Source organism: Stigmatopora argus, chromosome 6, assembly GCF_051989625.1.
Source record: "Stigmatopora argus isolate UIUO_Sarg chromosome 6, RoL_Sarg_1.0, whole genome shotgun sequence".
Lineage (NCBI taxonomy): Eukaryota > Metazoa > Chordata > Actinopteri > Syngnathiformes > Syngnathidae > Stigmatopora > Stigmatopora argus.
Window position 1 is genome coordinate 20,692,693 of NC_135392.1, and position 17,787 is coordinate 20,710,479.

Below are 17,787 nucleotides of genomic sequence, written 5' to 3' on the forward strand. Positions count from 1 at the left end.
ACAAAAGCAAAAACCCCTCAATAGGTTGCATCTGAAAGTGAGGGCGGAGGCAAATAGAGTCAACCCAGAGAGAAAGGTATAAAAATGTAAAACAAAATTAGAATTAAGTTTAGTGTAAGGTTAGATTAAACTTATTTTTGTGTGTCTGCATCGTAATCCAAGTTCATTTAAATTTGTTTATGTTCTGTTACGAGCGCGTTGCTGTGCAAAAAGTCTCTCTCTCCCCCTTTCTCTCTCTGTCCCTCTCTCTTTCCCTTCCACGAAATCCGACTAATTTTAGTAATATTAAACCTCATAATCACTAGTTATTTGTTACTCTGTTAATAGATGGCGAATTAGAACAAATAAAAATGTTTTTCCATTCCAATATCCTGTATTTTGGTGTTTTTCTGAGGATTGGAACAAGTTACCGTATTTTCACGACTATATGGCACATCGTATTTTTAGCCGCAGTGTCAGTAATGAGTGCTATTTCTGTATTTTAAACACACAAAGGACGCACCGTTTTTTTTAGACGCATATATATATTATATTTTATATATGAATATCGAACCGCAATAGCGCTGGCTACCGGAAGCAGCCCGAGGACTCTATTTCCGGTTTCCGGTGCGCAGTGACTGCTGGGATATATAGTTCTTGCACGCTACAACCACACGCTAAAAACACGTTTTTAAAAGGCAACGGAAGCAAAACTGAGTTCGGTTGTACTTCATTTAGCCATTTTACAACTTACTCACGTCATCATCACCCACAAATCCATCAGAGTCCTAATTTTCTGTGTCCGAATTGAACAATTGTCCAAATTTTTAAAGTTTTATACGTTCGTCCAGGCGGCCACAATCCATTCGCAAATAGTAGCTAGCTGGTAGCTAGCGTAACTTTTCCAACGGTGCTTTCCATGCTTCGTCATGCTGTGTTGATGTCGATGTATACAGGCCACAATCTATTCGCAAATAGTAGCTAGCTGGTAGCGTAACTTTTCCATTGATGATTATCGAACCGTAATAGCGCCGTCTACGAAAAGCAGCCCCAGACGCTATTTCCGGTGCGGAGTGACTGCTGGGATAAATAGTCCTTTTGTCAATACACCCAGGTTGACGGCTGTGATAACTTTGCACTAATAGTATCAATATACTACAATGGCGAACACACTAATTTGGTGCTACATGTACCAAATGCACGCTACACCCGCACGCTAAAAACACGTTTTTAAAAAGGCAACGGAAGCAAGACTGAGTTCGGTTGTACTTTATTTAGCTATTTTACAATTTCCATACCGGTCAACCTCTGCTGATAACTGCCCTTATAAATGATTATTGATTCCCCTTACAAACCCCCAAAAAACCTTACAAACACCGTACGAGTCGTACGGTGTTTGTAGGGTTTTTTTTGAGTTTGTAAGGGGAATCAATAATCATTTATAAGGGCAGTTATCGGCAGATGTTGACAGGTATGAAAATTTACTCACGTCATCATCACCCACAAATCCATCAAAGTCCTCATTTTCTGTGTCCGAATTGAACAATTGTCCAAATTAGTCATCGGAAACGCTGAGTTTTATACGTTCGTCCAGGCGGCCACAATCCATTCGCAAATAGTAGCTAGCTAGTAGGTAGCGTAACTATTCCGGGGCTGTTTTCCATGCTTCGCAAGACTGTGTTGATGCCGATAGCCAGGCCACAATCCATTCGCAAATAGTAGCTAGCTAGTAGCTAGCGTAACTAGCGTAACTGTGTTCCATGCTTCGCAAGGCTGTTGATGCCGATCGCCAGGCCACAATCCATTCGCAAATAGTAGCTAGCTAGTAGCTAGCGTAACTAGCCCAGGGCTGTGTTCCATGCTTCGCATGGCTGTGTTGATGCCGATCGCCAGGCCACAATCCATTCGCAAATAGTAGCTAGCTAGTAGCTAGCGTAACTAGCCCGGCGCTGCCTGCCACCCTTCGTCAAGCTGTGCTGATGTCGATGTATACAGGCCACAATCCATTGGGTGTATTGACAAAAGAACTATATATCCCAGCAGTCACTGCGCAGTACTTTTTCTACAGGGAAAATTGTAGAGTCGGGGGCTGTTTGCCGTAGTTGTGAGAGATGGTGTACCCTATCGACTGATTTTTTTTTTTTTTATCGTGATAACAATTTTAGTATTGGTCCATATATAAAGCGCACTGGATTATAAGGCGCCCTGTCTATTTTGGAGAAAATTTAAGACTTTTATGTGCGCCTTATAGTCGTGAAAATATGGTAATTTGTTTTTAGTCAATTTCTATGGGAAACGTTGATTTGAGATACGAGTAAATCGACATACGAGCTCAGTCCCGGAACGCATTAAGTTCCTATCTCAAGGTACCACTGTATATTAATACATAAGAATATGATGTGATATATTTTGACATAGGACCGAGACCTCGATTGAGGCCCACTACTATTGATTGAAATAAAAAACTTCTTTCTCCCCTCATATTCAGACTGTTGAATGCAAAAATCATGAAGTATTTCTCTTTTTGACTTACTTTATTTTCCCTGTGAGGATTTTTCCAGCATACTGCATTCCACTCAGAGCAATGTAGATTCTCAAAATTTCATTTGTACCCTGAAAAGAATGAGAAACAGTTTAATCGCTTAAAAAAAACAAAGAACACTGACTTTGGTGCGGAAAATGGAACCCTGAAAGTTGTTAATAAAGCTGCAATGATACACATTTTCAGTGGAGACTGTTTTCAACAAAGCAATTTTCCATTCGCTTGAGTTAGAAAACATTCAACTTCACCAACAAAATAAACCTTTTAGAGTCTGGTGTAAACTTTGAATTTGGTCTGAAATGACAACATCAATTACACAATGACAGTTGTATGATGTAGGAGGGGTTCACAATCATTCAAGTCATAATTTTGCTTTAAAAATGCATTAGGTCAAGGAGTCTATATAAAGATTTTGCCTGTCTGGAGTTTTTCTGTTCTTCCTGTTGCTATGTGGGTTTTCTCACATTACTCCACACACTAGCCATATCCCAATGACATGATTGAACACTTCAAACTGTCAATTAATGTGATTGTGGCTGTGGTAGGTTTTGTCGATGTATGACCGGCAATTGCATTGCACCAAGTTCACTGTATACCACTTTTGATTGTCTAATCAAGTACATTATACAAGTATAATAAGATTTAAATCTTCACTACGAAGTGCACAAATAACAACAACAAAGAAACAGACAAAACATTCAATAAATAATAATAACTAATAAATATATGATCAATAAGTAGTAAATAAAAATAAAATAAGTAGGCAACCTAATAAGGAGTCACTTATTTACTCGAATATAAGCTTTTGTCGGACAAAAAAATGATGACTAAATCGAGGGTTCGGCTTAGACACGCATAAAAACACGACATGCATGAAACTGCAAGTTGACGACGCTATGACACGATGATGTCATGACGGAATGGCGGTGATGTCATGACGCAAGACAATGCGGCCGATACGGTCATTTTTTTTCAAAATAGACAAAAGATAATTAGATAAAACGCTAAACAAAATGTATGTTGACGTCTATGAATGAAAATCAAGACAAAAAACTCACGTTCCCGTCACTGCTCGCTCAGGGCCCGGCCATCTTACCTAGGTCGGGGCGCGGCCATCTTACCTAGGGCACTGTCGTCTAAACATAGATAAACGTGCTCTGACAGGCCAGGCACTGTTCGAGCTTTCGCCAAAGCTGGAATCAAGTTTTCGGAATACACAACTCTGACTGACAGTGGAGCTTAGCATGTTAAACGCCGAACTCTTTATATCAGAGTGTCCCATTGACCTCAATTAAGCATTATCAAACTTAGTTTTGCTTGTGCCGTCTTAAAAAAAACACGCTACTGCCAAGCCTAACAAACGCTAGCGGCTAGCATAACATAGGTACGCTCGCGCCTTATCGGACGAGGCGTCCAATGTATTGACAAAAAACAGAAAATGAGACTGCGCCCTATCACACGGTTCGTTTTATAGGTGTGAAAATATGGTATTTCTTTTTTCAAACTGAATAATTTGATATTCTGCATTTACAAAGACAGGCATATTAACTTATATGTGAGAAATTGTAAAATTCAACATTTTTAAGGCCATTTAAAGGGTGAAGCATATACGGGCGAGCGGCTTAAGTGCGAATAAATACGGTAAATAAGTGGATAAGTGAACAAACAACAAACAAATGAACAGATAATACAATAAATAATAATAAATAATCAAGGATTAAGTGATACATAAATAGGTAGTCAACATCATTAATAAATAGTAGTCAACATAAACAGTAGTCGATAAAGAGCATTATGACATAGCTCCCTCTTTTCTCAAGGTGGCTCAGTGCAGCTGAATGCTTCGAACTCCGCTAAGCAGACAATAAGTGCTACATATTGGTGACCTGGTTCCAATTTGTTAAATTATCTTTCTCTGTCAAATAGGTAGTCAACATCATTAATAATTGGTAGTCAACATAAACTGTAGTCGATAAAGAGCATTATGACATATATCCCTCTTTTCTCAAGGTGGCTCAGTGTAGCTGAATGCTTCGAACTCAGCTAAGCACACAATAAGTGCTATATATTGGTGACCTGGTTCCGATTTGGAAAAGCATCTCTTTCTCTGTCATAGAGGCTTACGAGAGCAACCCATAAGGCGTCTTGGTTGAAGAAAACCGCATGAAAGATTATGGGAACTCAGATGCATGGGATCTCTGCAAAAATGATCAAACTGCAGTTTGTATTAACGTGTGTCTGAAATCTACACAATAACGCCAACACAGTTAGCAATCTTTAGCTGTTTGAATCATCGCAATGACGTCATCTTCTGAGCAACCTTCGCTTTGCAGGCACACAAGTTAGAAATACTTTCTATCAAGAAGGAAAAAGTTGAAACTTGATATATCGGTAGCCGCCCTGTGGTGTAAAGGTTCACTCGCCTGACTTCGGTGAGGAATTTGATGTTGTTGAGACAGCTATGCTTCAATTCGGCTACTTGTAGTGCTAATAAACAGACACTAGCACTAATGAGAACTTAACCACCTAACCATCTGTTAACAGCCTTGCTAATACATAGATCAACATAAGTTGTAAGAATCCGCATAAATATATGGGTAGAATAATTTTGACTTGGTCATTATTTTAGTATGTTAACATACATGAACAGTCCCTTGCAAAAGTATCCGGCCCCCGTGAACTTTTCAACCTTTCGCCACATTTCAGGCTTTTGTAAAAACAACGTGGCCCTTTTAACAACTGTCTTTGGTTTAATTACAAATCTAACTTTTGGCAGGTTTGCACGCTTTCATTGTTTTATTCAAACCCGTAAGTATGTGATCACTCGTGACCTTGTATACATTTCAAGAAGAGCAGATAAATGCTTTTATGTTATAGTTATTTGAAATCACCGTGCGCCACTAAATCCTGAGCGACAAACAACCATCAAAAACGATCAACCACATGACTAGAACCACCAAAAAATGATCAACTACGGTGATCAAAATGATCTACTTACGAATGCTTCTAGGGAGGAAAGTTTCAGGTCACAATTTTTTTTATATGCAAATGAGTGACTCGAGATACCAAGTTACGAAATCCCCCAAAAAGTTAATGCATTTCCTCATCCGTTATTTTGAATTCCCCTTATTAAGCGATTTAAAAACTATGCAAATGCAACATGTCATATATTTTCACACGTACGCACGCGCACACACAGGTAGAACGGGCTATTGATGCTATCTGGCGGCCAAACACGGTATTACATCTATAACGGCCACAGATGGAGATATTTCAGCAGCACAGGGCACATTTTCATATGCTTTATTTATTTAAAGACATTAATAAATCCTTTCCTTATAATTTTCTCTCATTTTTGTGTTTCCTCACATCTTTCATAAAAAATTGGGACACTGACCAATTTTAAAGGGTTTGGTTGGTAGTTGTCTGAGGACCGTGGAACGGATTAGAGTATTTACAGATAAAGTACACCATTGCTTATTAAATTTTCAAGTTACGAAAACAGTCTTGGAATCAATAATTTCGTAAGCAGAGGTACGACTGTACAGTGGTACCTTGAGATACGAGCTTAATGCGTTCCGGGACTGAGCTTGTATGTCGATTTACTCGTATCTCAAATCAACATTTCCCATAGAAATGAACTAAATACAAATTAATTCGTTCCCACCGTCTGAAAAACACACACTAAAAAACAGGATATTACAATGGAAAAATATTTTATTGGTTGTAATTCACCATCTACTAACAGAGTAACAAATAACTAGTGATTATGATGTTTAATAATAAATTGAGGCATTATTTTATACAACGGGGAGTGCATAGATGGGAGAGAGTTACTTGACGGATGCGCTCGTAACATAACATACTTTAAATTTAACTTAAATGAACTTAGATTCCTATGCACACTTAATAAAGTTTTAATCTTACTTTACACACAAATTTAAACCTTCTTTTGCAATAACCAAGGCAAATAGGTTAATGTATTCTACCGCAGCTTTCAGCGAACTTCCTGCTTCTCCATAGGTATTGGCGAGCCAGCTCAGTCACGCGGACACTACTCATGTTTTTCGATTATTTCGTGCTTAATATCGATTGTCATCATATGTCTTTTCTTCGCACTACCCTTCATTGCACCGGCTTGCTTTTGATCCATTGTTTCCCTTAATTCTGGACTGACTAATGCAAAAAAAAACATGAAACAAATGCAACGCTCTGCCCAGTGCTCGTAGAGATCTTTGTACGAGAGAGATGCGGCGAGAGAGACAGTGCAGTGAAATCATAAAGCAGCCTCTCGCGGCCTGGCCAACTGGCTGTCTCAAATGCTCGTATCTCAAAATGTGTCTCGTATCTCGGGGTAAATATTTGCTCGCAATTTTACTCGTATCTCAAATTGCTCGTATGTCAAGGTGTATGTTTGGGAAACTGAGAAATGGGATGCAAGGGATATCTGCACAAATGATCAAACTGCCGTTTTATTAACGTATCTGTTCATTTTGGCATATATGTTCCAAAAATAATAAACTTACCTCAAAGATAGGTAGGATGCGACAGTCCCTTACATAACGCTCATATGGGTAGTTCTTTGTATAACCCAAACCTCCAAGTACCTGAAGTGCTTCACTGACACAAATCCAGCCTCCCTCTGAGCTGAACACCTTCAAGGAGTAGACAAAGAAAAAATGTTCAGTTTGTCAAATACTTTTATAAGAAATGAAATTTAAGATGCTCACTCACCACATAACTGCTAACTTAAAAGCCCCATATCAGATTTTTAATCTACAATATATGAATAAATAATCAATAAATGACAGCATCTTCCCAAAGAGAATTAAAAAATAAACAAAAGACTCACAAAGATCCATTCGCATTAAAATTGAACAAACGTATGCCGACTAAAGACAAAAGCGCATGTATTTTTCATTAAAAAAAGTCATGATTGAAACAGCTCGTTTCAGCAAAAACGTGGTGTGAGAACCACTTTAAGTTTCCTAAGCTCGGGAAACCTCAAGAAAATGACCGTCATATAAATTGAATGCACACACGTAAAGCGTAACTGAACTGAACACTAAAGTTGAACGACACAGCACATCCAGCAAAAGTAGGGCAGCTTCTTGGACTTGGCTATGGGAGGGCTACGTGATCTCACCCATCGCCTCATCTTCGGCCTGGAGGTGCCACCTGGGGGAAAAAGGCCACGATACCATGACCCACTTCCTCAGAGCAGCTCGGTGCCACCGGAGATCAGCACCAACCTCCCCTCGGCAGAGAAAACTTTCAACTCAGACCCGACTGAGAGCAACTCCGATGGCATACCACCAGTTAAAATTGTGCCCCGAGTCATGTTTGTTTTCTGAAGGGCGCATGAGATAATGGGTGCATGCGTAGATGCAGCAGTGTTGACAGATTGGGCGCAAACTGCCAAAATGGGTGGGTTAAATTTACTGTGTGATTGGTTTGGAATCTTGGTGATCTGGCAACCCTGATGTGCAGCACACTGTTTGCTCATGATCTTCACGTGTGTGTCAATGGTACCTCGTGTGCATGAGGTTTAAAATGTTAATATTGTCATGCTTCACCAATTCGCGGCTTGAACATTTGCAGCTTCAGTACATCGCGGTTTTAAGTATAAAAAAGTTCATAAAAAATGTCAAAACTCACACCACAACATCTAAAACTTCTGGTATGAAAATTGTAATTTCTGTGATTAAAAAGCATCAGGTGCTCGTCAAGATAGACATTAATTTTTTCAAATTGAATATTTTGCATTTACAAATTTTATTCTAATTTTAATTCCTCACCAAGCATGCTAAATTGGATTGAATCATACTTTTCTGTATGATCACAATGCGTTAGGATACAAAACACAAAATCTACTTTGTGGAATAAGTCTTGGGGTACGGCAGGGGTCACTGCTAGGCCCACGGCTCTTCAGTCTTTACATCAGGGGTCTCGAACTCAATTTACCTGGGGGCCGCTAGAGGCCGAGTCTGGGTGAGACTGGGCCGCATCAGGATTTCCATAAGAAAAGCACTGATAAAACATTCCAACGTTATCAAATATCTTTATTTTTTAATAAAAAATAATGAATTAAATAAATTAACTAAAAGATGAATAAAAAATAAATCAATCAGTAATACAAAACCAAATAATACTAATGAGCATACAGTAGATATACACTGGCTGGCTAAGTAGAGAAAATGAATTATTTTTATCCCGTTTCAAATGTCTGTATTAACAGCTCTTTAACCTTTAACTTTCTGAACTTGAATGGAACATTGAACATGAAATATTCTGAACACGGCTTCTCTTGCCTACTCCTTGCTGCTAGAGACCTGGCAGCGCTTCTTCTCACATAGCTGAGTCACATTTGGCTTGAGGGAGGAAGCAGTGGAGACCCTCAGTAGAGCTTGAAGATGCTCATCAGTAAGTCTGGACCTGTACTTGGACTTATTGAAGTTCAAGATGGAGAAGAGCTTCTCTCACAAGTATGTGCTCCCAAAAAGGCACATGGTCCGCTTGAACCTTCGGGAAAGTTCAGGGAAGCTGGGGGCCAACTCTCTCAAAAATTGCCCAAGCTTGTCTGCTTCTCCACTCACCTCCCTGAACTTGGCTTTGAGTGCAGAGTTGCACTGCAGGTCAATGAGCTCCATTTGAAGCTCAGGAGGGGCATCTTGCACATCAAAGGAGAAAGGGTCCGCAAAAATTTGAAATGTGGCTTTGTGTGTCTTGAAGTCTGCAAATCTGTGATCAAATTCCTCCTGTAGCTTCGAAATGGCCTCAACATACTTCTCACCACTGAATGGTGTGCCTGCATCCACGAGAGCCTTGCATGCTGGGAAATGGCAAAGGTTTGTCTGAGAGAGCTGGGCTTTCCATAACACAAGTTTAGTTTCAGAATGCTCTCACGTTGTCATAGGCAGCACTGACAAGTTGCCCCTTGCCTTGTAGCTTCTTGTTCAGTACATTAAGCTTATGTGTGATATCAACAAGAAAAGCCAAGTCCATGAGCCATTTGGGATCACTTAGCACAGGATCAATCAACTCACAAACGGCGTAGCTAGCTTTGACTGCTGCATTACTGTCTTTGGTAGCCTTCTTGAAGAAATCCTGTTGCCTCAGAAGACGTGTTTTAAGACTGGCAACCTGGTTGGCTCTCTCATCTCCCTGGTATTTTTCGTACTCCTCAGCATGTCTCGTAGTACAATTACGTTTCAAATTGTATTCCTTGTGCACCGCAACTTTTGCAGTGTAAATGAGACACGTCGGGGTGCCCCTGTGTTCAACAAAGAAATATTGCACTCCCCACTTTTCTTGAAACTGTCTGTGCTCATCACCGACCTTTCTCTTCACGGCAGGCTTTGAAAGAGACATCTCTGGGGCTCCGTAATATGTTTTTCCACTTGGAATGAGTCTCGGGTTGATCTTTCACATTCAGTCGCGCGGGTTTGTGGCGCATGTGCACTTTCGCTCTCCGTTTCAATCGCGGAGATGGCTACAGACACTGACACAGGCTGGATCACGGATCATAGCGCCTCATTCAGTTCTATGCTGAGAGCAGCGGAGGAGTGTGCGCGCCGAGCGGAGTGATCGGCCTCACGGCTTCTCCTCCGCCCAGCTGATTGGAGGAATGAATGAGTGAGTGAGCGAGGCACTGGACAGCCCGGCCGATGTCCCGCCCTCCAGAGCCGTATACCTCTCCGTGATTGGTTCATTCAGCTCCGAACCCAAGTTCCCTCTAATTTTTTGTTGGTCTGAGCAGAAAGACAACCTCCCTGAGCGCACTGAGTACCAGTGTGAGCGACATCATCGGTACTCGGATGATTCGCCTAAAGACGTTTCGCCGACGGACGTTTGACAGAAGGGGCAGGTCGCCGAATGGACGTTCCACCGAACGTTCATTCGGCCGAACGGAGGTTTCGCCGAAACGGGATTCGAAAGCTCGCCCCGCCGGATCGTGTGTGTACAAGTTTTTCAACCTCGGCCCGCGGGCCATATACGGCCCGTTAGGATTTTTAATCCGGCCCGCCGCCGGTGTTGTCCAAATTATAGTAAAAATCAATGTTCGTCTACCATCAATGGCAGTCCGGGAATAAGCACTCTTGGGCAGGCAGATGTAGCAGAACCGAGCGGTAAAATGACAGCAATCGGGTCAAATCCATCCTAAAACAGCATTTAATGATTAAATACAAATACTGGATGATATCGCGATGGAGGCAAAAAAACGTCTATAGACGTCCATTCGCCAAACGGCTCAAAATGCTCTCAAATTTGGTCAAATCCAGCTGAAAACAGCGTTTAATGATTAAATACAAATACTAGTATTTGTATTTAATCATTAAACTAACAAATACTAGTACGACCTGTCCGTCTGTCAAACGTCCGTCGGCGAAACGTCTTTAGGCGAATCATCCGGTCACGACATCATCATTGCTCGCTATCGGCACACCAGTATCACACCTGCCACAAGCAGGTGCATGTCAATGTTCCCTCTAATTTTTCATGTAAAACATGCTGTAAAACAAGAAAAACATGAGTGGACAGAGCTACTGCCACTGGCTGCCACTTAAACGGCGCCATCATGGGGAAAGGGGTAAAAAAAAAAAAAAAAAAAAAATTAAAAAAAAAAAAATCGATCTTTCATATTAAGACGGGGGCCGCCAATTATCGTCCCGCGGGCCGCAGTTGGCCCGCGGGCCGCAAGTTTGAGACCCCTGCTTTACATAAATGATCTGCCAAGCAGTTGTCCTTCAAATGTCATATGCCAAATGTATGCCGATGATACCGTCCTATGTCCACACGAAAGACAAAAAAATGCTGCACGGGAACTCACAGATGCAATGACGAGCGTGAATAACTGGCTTGAAAAATCTCAACTACAGTTAAACATATGTAAGACTGTATGTACACCTAAAAAAGAGCGACCAAAAAGAGCGACAAAAAAAGGGACCCCAACGTTTTTGTCCCAAAAAAAAAAGCCAATTAAATGTAGTCCAAGAATTTTAATACCTAGGAATCACTCGGCTTTCAACTAGCCTTCAAACGATGAATAAAAAAAAAACACCCAAAATAAAATTCAATTCAATTTTTCCAATTTTAGGTTCATTAGAAATGATCTAACATCTGAGTCAGCAAAATTATATTTTGACACATTGATCATATCACACCCGACTTACTGCCTAATAAGTTGGTCATCGGCCTGCAAAACAACACGAACAACAATTAAAAACAATTTATAAGATCGCTTTGAAAGTCCGGGACAGAAAGCCAAAAACACAAATGCCTTAACTGGAAAAACACTAAAATATGCAGACGCCACCTTGGTTTACAAAATCTTCCAACACAAAGTCCCTCTTCCACTGCAAAATTTTGTAAAAAAAATTCCAACACATCAACAAGGGCTGGATCGAGAGGTGACTGTGTAGTTCCCTTCAAATAGACGTTTCTGTCCGCACCGCACATACCGGGAACTCAATACCCATAACATACGTGAACTACCGTCTCTGAACTTCTTTACCAATCATCTTAAAGCCTGGCTTTTAAAACTAAATTGCGATCACGGCGCCGTCTAAAATTGTACTAATGTGTGTATGTCTAGTGCAGGGGTAGGGAACCTATGGCTCGGGAGCCATATGTGGCTCTTTCCATGGGTGCGTATGGCTCTCCACTAACATGTGAGGTAAAATATGGAAATCACTGGTGAGAGAGCGGAGTCCCGAACGCACTAATATGAGCGTCACTGTGGCGTTGACACTACCTCTACCACCACTTTAATCATAATTTTGTTTTTTATTACTCTTCTGCATGCATGATCTCATTGATACTGATTTATTAGCAACAGCATAACAATGTTGTCAAAAGAATTCTGAGAGTTTTTGTACTTTAAAAGTGGTGAAATGACAAAAAAAAATCACACTTTTCATGTATTTTTACTTTTCAATTCTGAGAATGGCTCTCAAGAAATAACGTTAGAAAATATGAATTGTTTATGGCTCACTCTGTCAAAAAGGTTCCCGACCCCTGGTCTAGTGTATGTAATCATTTAGCTTGTACTAAAGATGGGAATGAGCACTCAGTTACAATCCTACATTTTTACAAATACAGTGGGCAAATAAGTATTTAGTCAAAAAAATCAATCAAATCAAAAGCCTTTATTGTCATCATACACAGCTGCGTATAAGGAAATTGGTGGTGCTACTCCACAAAGTGCATTTTCCCAGTAAAAACATAAAAAGTCACGTCCTGGCAAGGTAAATTCTAAAATATTGCACAATCTAAGACAGGGGTCACCAAACTACGGCCCGCGGGCCGGATCCGGCCCGCCGGCACATTTGGACCGGCCCTCTGAACAATACCAGAGACGCTATCGTTTTTTTTTTTTTGGGATGCAGCCCGCCGGCACATTTGGACCAGCCCTCTGAACAATACCAGAGACGCTATCGGATTTATTTTCCTATTTGGCCTTGAAGACTGGGACGTTTTAATCTTGTGTTTGGTTCATTGCACCCCTGCTGAGCCCACAAATCATCCCAGTGAAGCGGGCCTTCGCATTGCTCCTTTGGTGACACGCGCGGGGAGAGTGTTTGCCTTTGATGCATACGTTGCATGCGTGAGCAGAGTGTTAGCGAGACATCTGGACGATCGCAGGTGAGGGCGGAGCCCTGGTACCATCGCTATTGCGATGCTATTCAAGCATATAAAAACTGTGCAACCTGAACCTGTTTGAGAACGGAATAATGGCGAAAAGGTTAGTTAAGAGAAAAATTGATTCAGAATGCAGGGTATTTAACCTGCAGTGGACAAATGATTATTTTTTTGTTCAATGCAAAGAAAAGGCTGTTTGTCTCATCTGTCAAGAGACGGTGGCAGTATTCAAAGAATACAATCTTCGCCGGCACTACGAATCCCGTCACAAGGACAAGTACGATAGCGTGCAAGGCCAAATACGAGCAGACAAACTCTCAAAGCTAAAAGTTGGACTATTATCTCAGCAGACTACATTTCTACGCCAAGCTCAGCTGAACCAGGCATCCGTTCGGGCCAGCTTTCGGGTTGCTAAACTGATAGCAAGCAACGGTAAGCCTTTCACTGACGGAGAGTTTTTTAAGAAATGTATGGATGTTGTCGTGGAGGAAGTGTGTCCCGAGAAGAAAGATGCATTTAATGCCGTAAGTCTGTCGGCGAGTACAATCACCAGACGCGTTGAAGAAATCGGGAATAATGTCTATGCCCAGCTGCAGCAGAAGACGAAAGAATTTGACTTTTTTTCATTAGCACTGGATGAAAGCACGGACGTGCAAGACACAGCGCAACTGCTCATTTTTATTTGTGGAGTTAGCGCAAACTTTGAGATATGCGAGGATCTGGCAGCCCTCCAAAGTCTCAAAGGGACCACAACGGGAGAGGATATTTTTGACAAAGTGTGCCAAACCATGGAGAAGTTGGACCTGGACTGGTCAAAGCTGGCTAGCATCACGACTGACGGGGCTCCTAGCACTTCATCAGGGCAAAGGGACTTAAACACAGGCAGTTCCAAGAATTCCTGTCTGAACTGGAGTCTACGCACGGAGATGTGCTGTACTACACAGAGGTCCGATGGCTGAGCCGGGGCAGAGTTTTGAGGCGTTTTTACGAGCTTCTACCCGAAATTAACGCATTTCTTCATTTAAAAGACAAAACGGTCCCAGAGCTGATCAACCCAGAATGGAAATGGCACCTCGCATTTTTAACAGACGTGACAGAAATACTTAACCGCCTTAACTTGCAGCTACAAGGCGAAGGGAAACTCATTTGCGACATGTATTCACACATAAAAGCATTTGAGGTGAAATTAGCGCTGCTTTTGGAACAAGTGAAAAAGCGCAACTTTGTCCATCTTCCTGCTACCCAAAACCTGTCGACAGAGAACCCAGCGGTCCCGTTCCCAGCTGAAAAGTGCGTGGAAGCACTGTAAATGCTGAAGGCGGAGTTCGGTGTGCGATTCACTGAACTACATGTTCTGCAAAAGAAATCCGTCTTTTTCAGAACCCCTTTGTTGCCGACATTGATGAAGCCCAGCCTTCATATCAGTTTGAGTTGGCTGAGTTACAGAACTGTGATGTTCTGAAAGAAGCATTCAAGCTCAACAGTCTCATTGACTTCTATGCCTCCCTCCCAAACAACACATATCCAAACATCAAAAAACATGCAATGAAAATTTCCTCAGTTTTTGGCAGCACGTATATCTGCGAGAAAACCTTTTCTCGCATGAAACTGCTGAAAACTCCGATGAGATCAAGATTGACAGATGAACATTTGCATCAGTGCTTGAGACTGGCTGTAACTAGAATGGAACCTGATATTCAACTTCTCACCAGCCAGATGCAGGCCCACAGTTCACACTGATGTACAGACATAGGTAAGCTCACTTTTCTGATTTGAATGAGTCATTCTGAGCATAAACAAATATAATCATAATAAAATCTACTGGGATAAAATCCATCTTTACAACCATACTGGTAGTGAAATGTATTGTGCTGTGTAGGTGCGGTTTCACTTAGTTCAGTTTCTCAACCTGCTTCCTTTGTGGTTTTCACAGGGAAGTTGATGAGAGAGCTGCAAACAGCGGTGTCTACAAGCCTATTGGAACAAAAGGATTATAAGGAAGAAACACAAGAACTTTAGGAGACTGCTCATATGTGTCAGAGAGATTCTGCTCTGACAACTGAGCTGAACTTTTATCTGTTAAAATTGTGCATGGCACAACAGAAAGTTAATGTTCCATGGCTTTTTTCTATGAAGAACCCAGAGAGAGTTATTTAGTTCTTATTTATTTCATAAATAGTGTTATTTATTTCCTGTTTTTTATGTGAAGAACTCAGAGAGGGTTATTTAGTTATTATTTATTTCATTAATAGTGTTATTATTTGTTTTCTGACTTTTTTCTGTAAAGAACCTGGAAAGGGTTATTTGGTTATGTGTGGCTTTCTGGAAAACAATAAAAAAAAATTAAGCTCCCCTACGATCGTCACACTTTTTCTGTTACAAACTGACACCGGCCCCCCATCAGAGAAGGGAAAAGTTATGTGGCCCTCACAGGAAAAAGTTTACAAATGTAAAGGGTATACATTGTATACCCTTTACAAGAGCAGCGAAGGACAAACCTAACTTTTCAACACATGTTGCCTTTGATCATTTTTCCTGCTTAAACCTTACAGGGCATGGTCTGAAGCTGGGGGCGATAAATGAGACGTGGTGTGCCTGGGTTCTAAAACAGACTGCAACCCTGATTCCACGTTCTGACCTATGGTGGTGGTGTGGTGGAAATAAATTATACGACTCCTGCCGAAATCCGGCAGGAATATGTGCCTTGGTCTCACTGCTCTTACCAGTGTGTTTTTCCATCTAAGTGGAGGAAGTACAATTGGCTGCTCAGAAATCCAGTATGATGGTGGGCCCCTCCCGACGGCGTCGCTCGGTATGGGGGAGGGAGATCCAACATACATTGATGCGATTGGCATCCCCCGGGGCGTACCAGATGAGTATAAGATGGCTACTCAGGTTGCAGCAGGATGGGAGTCTATTTTTCTTCTAATAACCCCAAACAAAAATGTGGATAGGATAAATTACCTGCATTACAATGTCCAAAAACTTGGAAATTATACTGAACAGGGATTTGTGGCGATAAAGGAACAACTGGCAGCCACCAGTCTGATGGTGTTCCAGGATCGCATAGCGGTTGATATGCTTCTTGCGGAGCAAGGGGGCATGTGTGCGATGTTTGGAGATCAATGTTGCACCTTTATACCGAACAACACGTCACCCGGTGGGTCCCTCACCAGGGCCATTGATGGCCTGCAGACCCTAAACCGAAATATGAAAAAGCATTCTAGAGTAGAATTATCCGCCTGGACACTGGTGGGATAAGACCTTTGGGAAATACAAGGATTTGGCCCCATCTGTTGTGATTTCAGTAGCCATTTTTGCCACGACCTTGACATTGTGTGGGTGTTGTCTTATCCCCTGCATACGCTCCTTGCTAAGCCGATTTATAATCACTGGGATTTCCCCTACAAATTCTAAATTACACAAATTATATCCTCTGATTATGAAACGTACTGAAGAGAGCAGTGATTTCCAGGAGTATGACAATTCAGAGAACTAATTGTGCGAAAATGATTTGGTTCTTTCTTTTTCAGACCAGCCATGCAAGTAAGGAGTATGCGGGTAATTAAAGCAGCCAACGGACATTTCCCTCATTTGTATTTGCCATAAAATTAATTAATAGAATAAAGCTGAAAAGAAGTTTTATTAAGGAGATCATGTGCAAATGTATAATAACAGGGGGGAATGTTGGAGTTATTTTGGGTACTATTATAAATGTGCTTGCAACGAAGAACGCTTTGCTTTATTCTGGGAAATATTAATCATTATATGTATATGTGCTTGCAACGAAGAACGCTTCGCTGTATTCTGGGGAATATTAATCATTATATGTATATGTGCTTGCGACAAAGAACGCTTCGCTTTATTCTGGGAAATATTAATCATTATATGTATATGTGCTTTGTTTGCTTATTTTAATGATCACCGAAACAAACTCGAAGGTCACTTCCCTCTGCAGCTGGCCCCGAGGACTCAATTGTTTTTTAACCCCGACCTCTCACACGGATCCGGGAGGACTCTCAATTGTTTTAAAACCTCGACTTCTCACCCAGTCGCAAGCTCACACTGAAGATCCGGGAAGGACTTTTAATTGTTTTGACTTGGATTCCGCACCAGGTGGCGATACCGATCGACCTCCGAAAAGACTCGCAATTGTTTTGAATGGATGCTTGCTTGTTTTAACTCTTATGCAATTGCTTTGATTTCTGACCTTAATTGTTTTGAATAGAGGCTTGCTTGGTTTACCTCTTATGCAATTGTTTTGAATAGATGACCTTAATTATTTTTGACTCTAATGCAATTAAATGGGCAGGAGAGGATTCGATTCTTTAGAATGATCTTGGACGAAGGCGAGTCGGGATCAATTCTCTCTTGCAAGATAAAGCTGGATATGCGTCCGATGTCTCCCTTATCTTAAAGGTGTACCTGGAAATACCGATTGGTGAACCTTTCATGAATCAAAGTCAAAGACAGGCATATTAACTTTATGATATTGACCCAAATCTGCAATCCAGTAGACGATCCTTTCAATTCATACAGTATCTCAGAAATACCATGTGTGATGATTTTTCTTAGGATTTTCCCTTCAAACTAACACATTTGTACTACCTATTAAAACCATGAAT

The 17,787-nt window shown here is 41.2% G+C and overlaps 1 protein-coding gene across 7 annotated transcripts in view; it reads right to left on the bottom strand.

Annotated features, from left to right (window-relative positions):
- The window catches only part of acad9 (acyl-CoA dehydrogenase family, member 9), a 156,857-nt gene that overhangs the window by 65,778 nt on the left and 73,292 nt on the right, over positions 1–17,787 (bottom strand). For all 7 annotated transcript variants that reach the window (XR_013300578.1, XM_077602709.1, XM_077602710.1 and 4 more), the window contains exons 12-13: positions 7,048–7,176; positions 2,513–2,592 (exon numbers count right to left, since the gene is read on the bottom strand). Coding sequence is in view for 6 of the 7 variants with exons in the window: in XM_077602709.1 (XP_077458835.1) it covers positions 2,513–2,592; positions 7,048–7,176 (209 nt within the window). In the remaining variant the exon portion in view is untranslated. The remainder of the gene's footprint in view (positions 1–2,512; positions 2,593–7,047; positions 7,177–17,787) is intronic.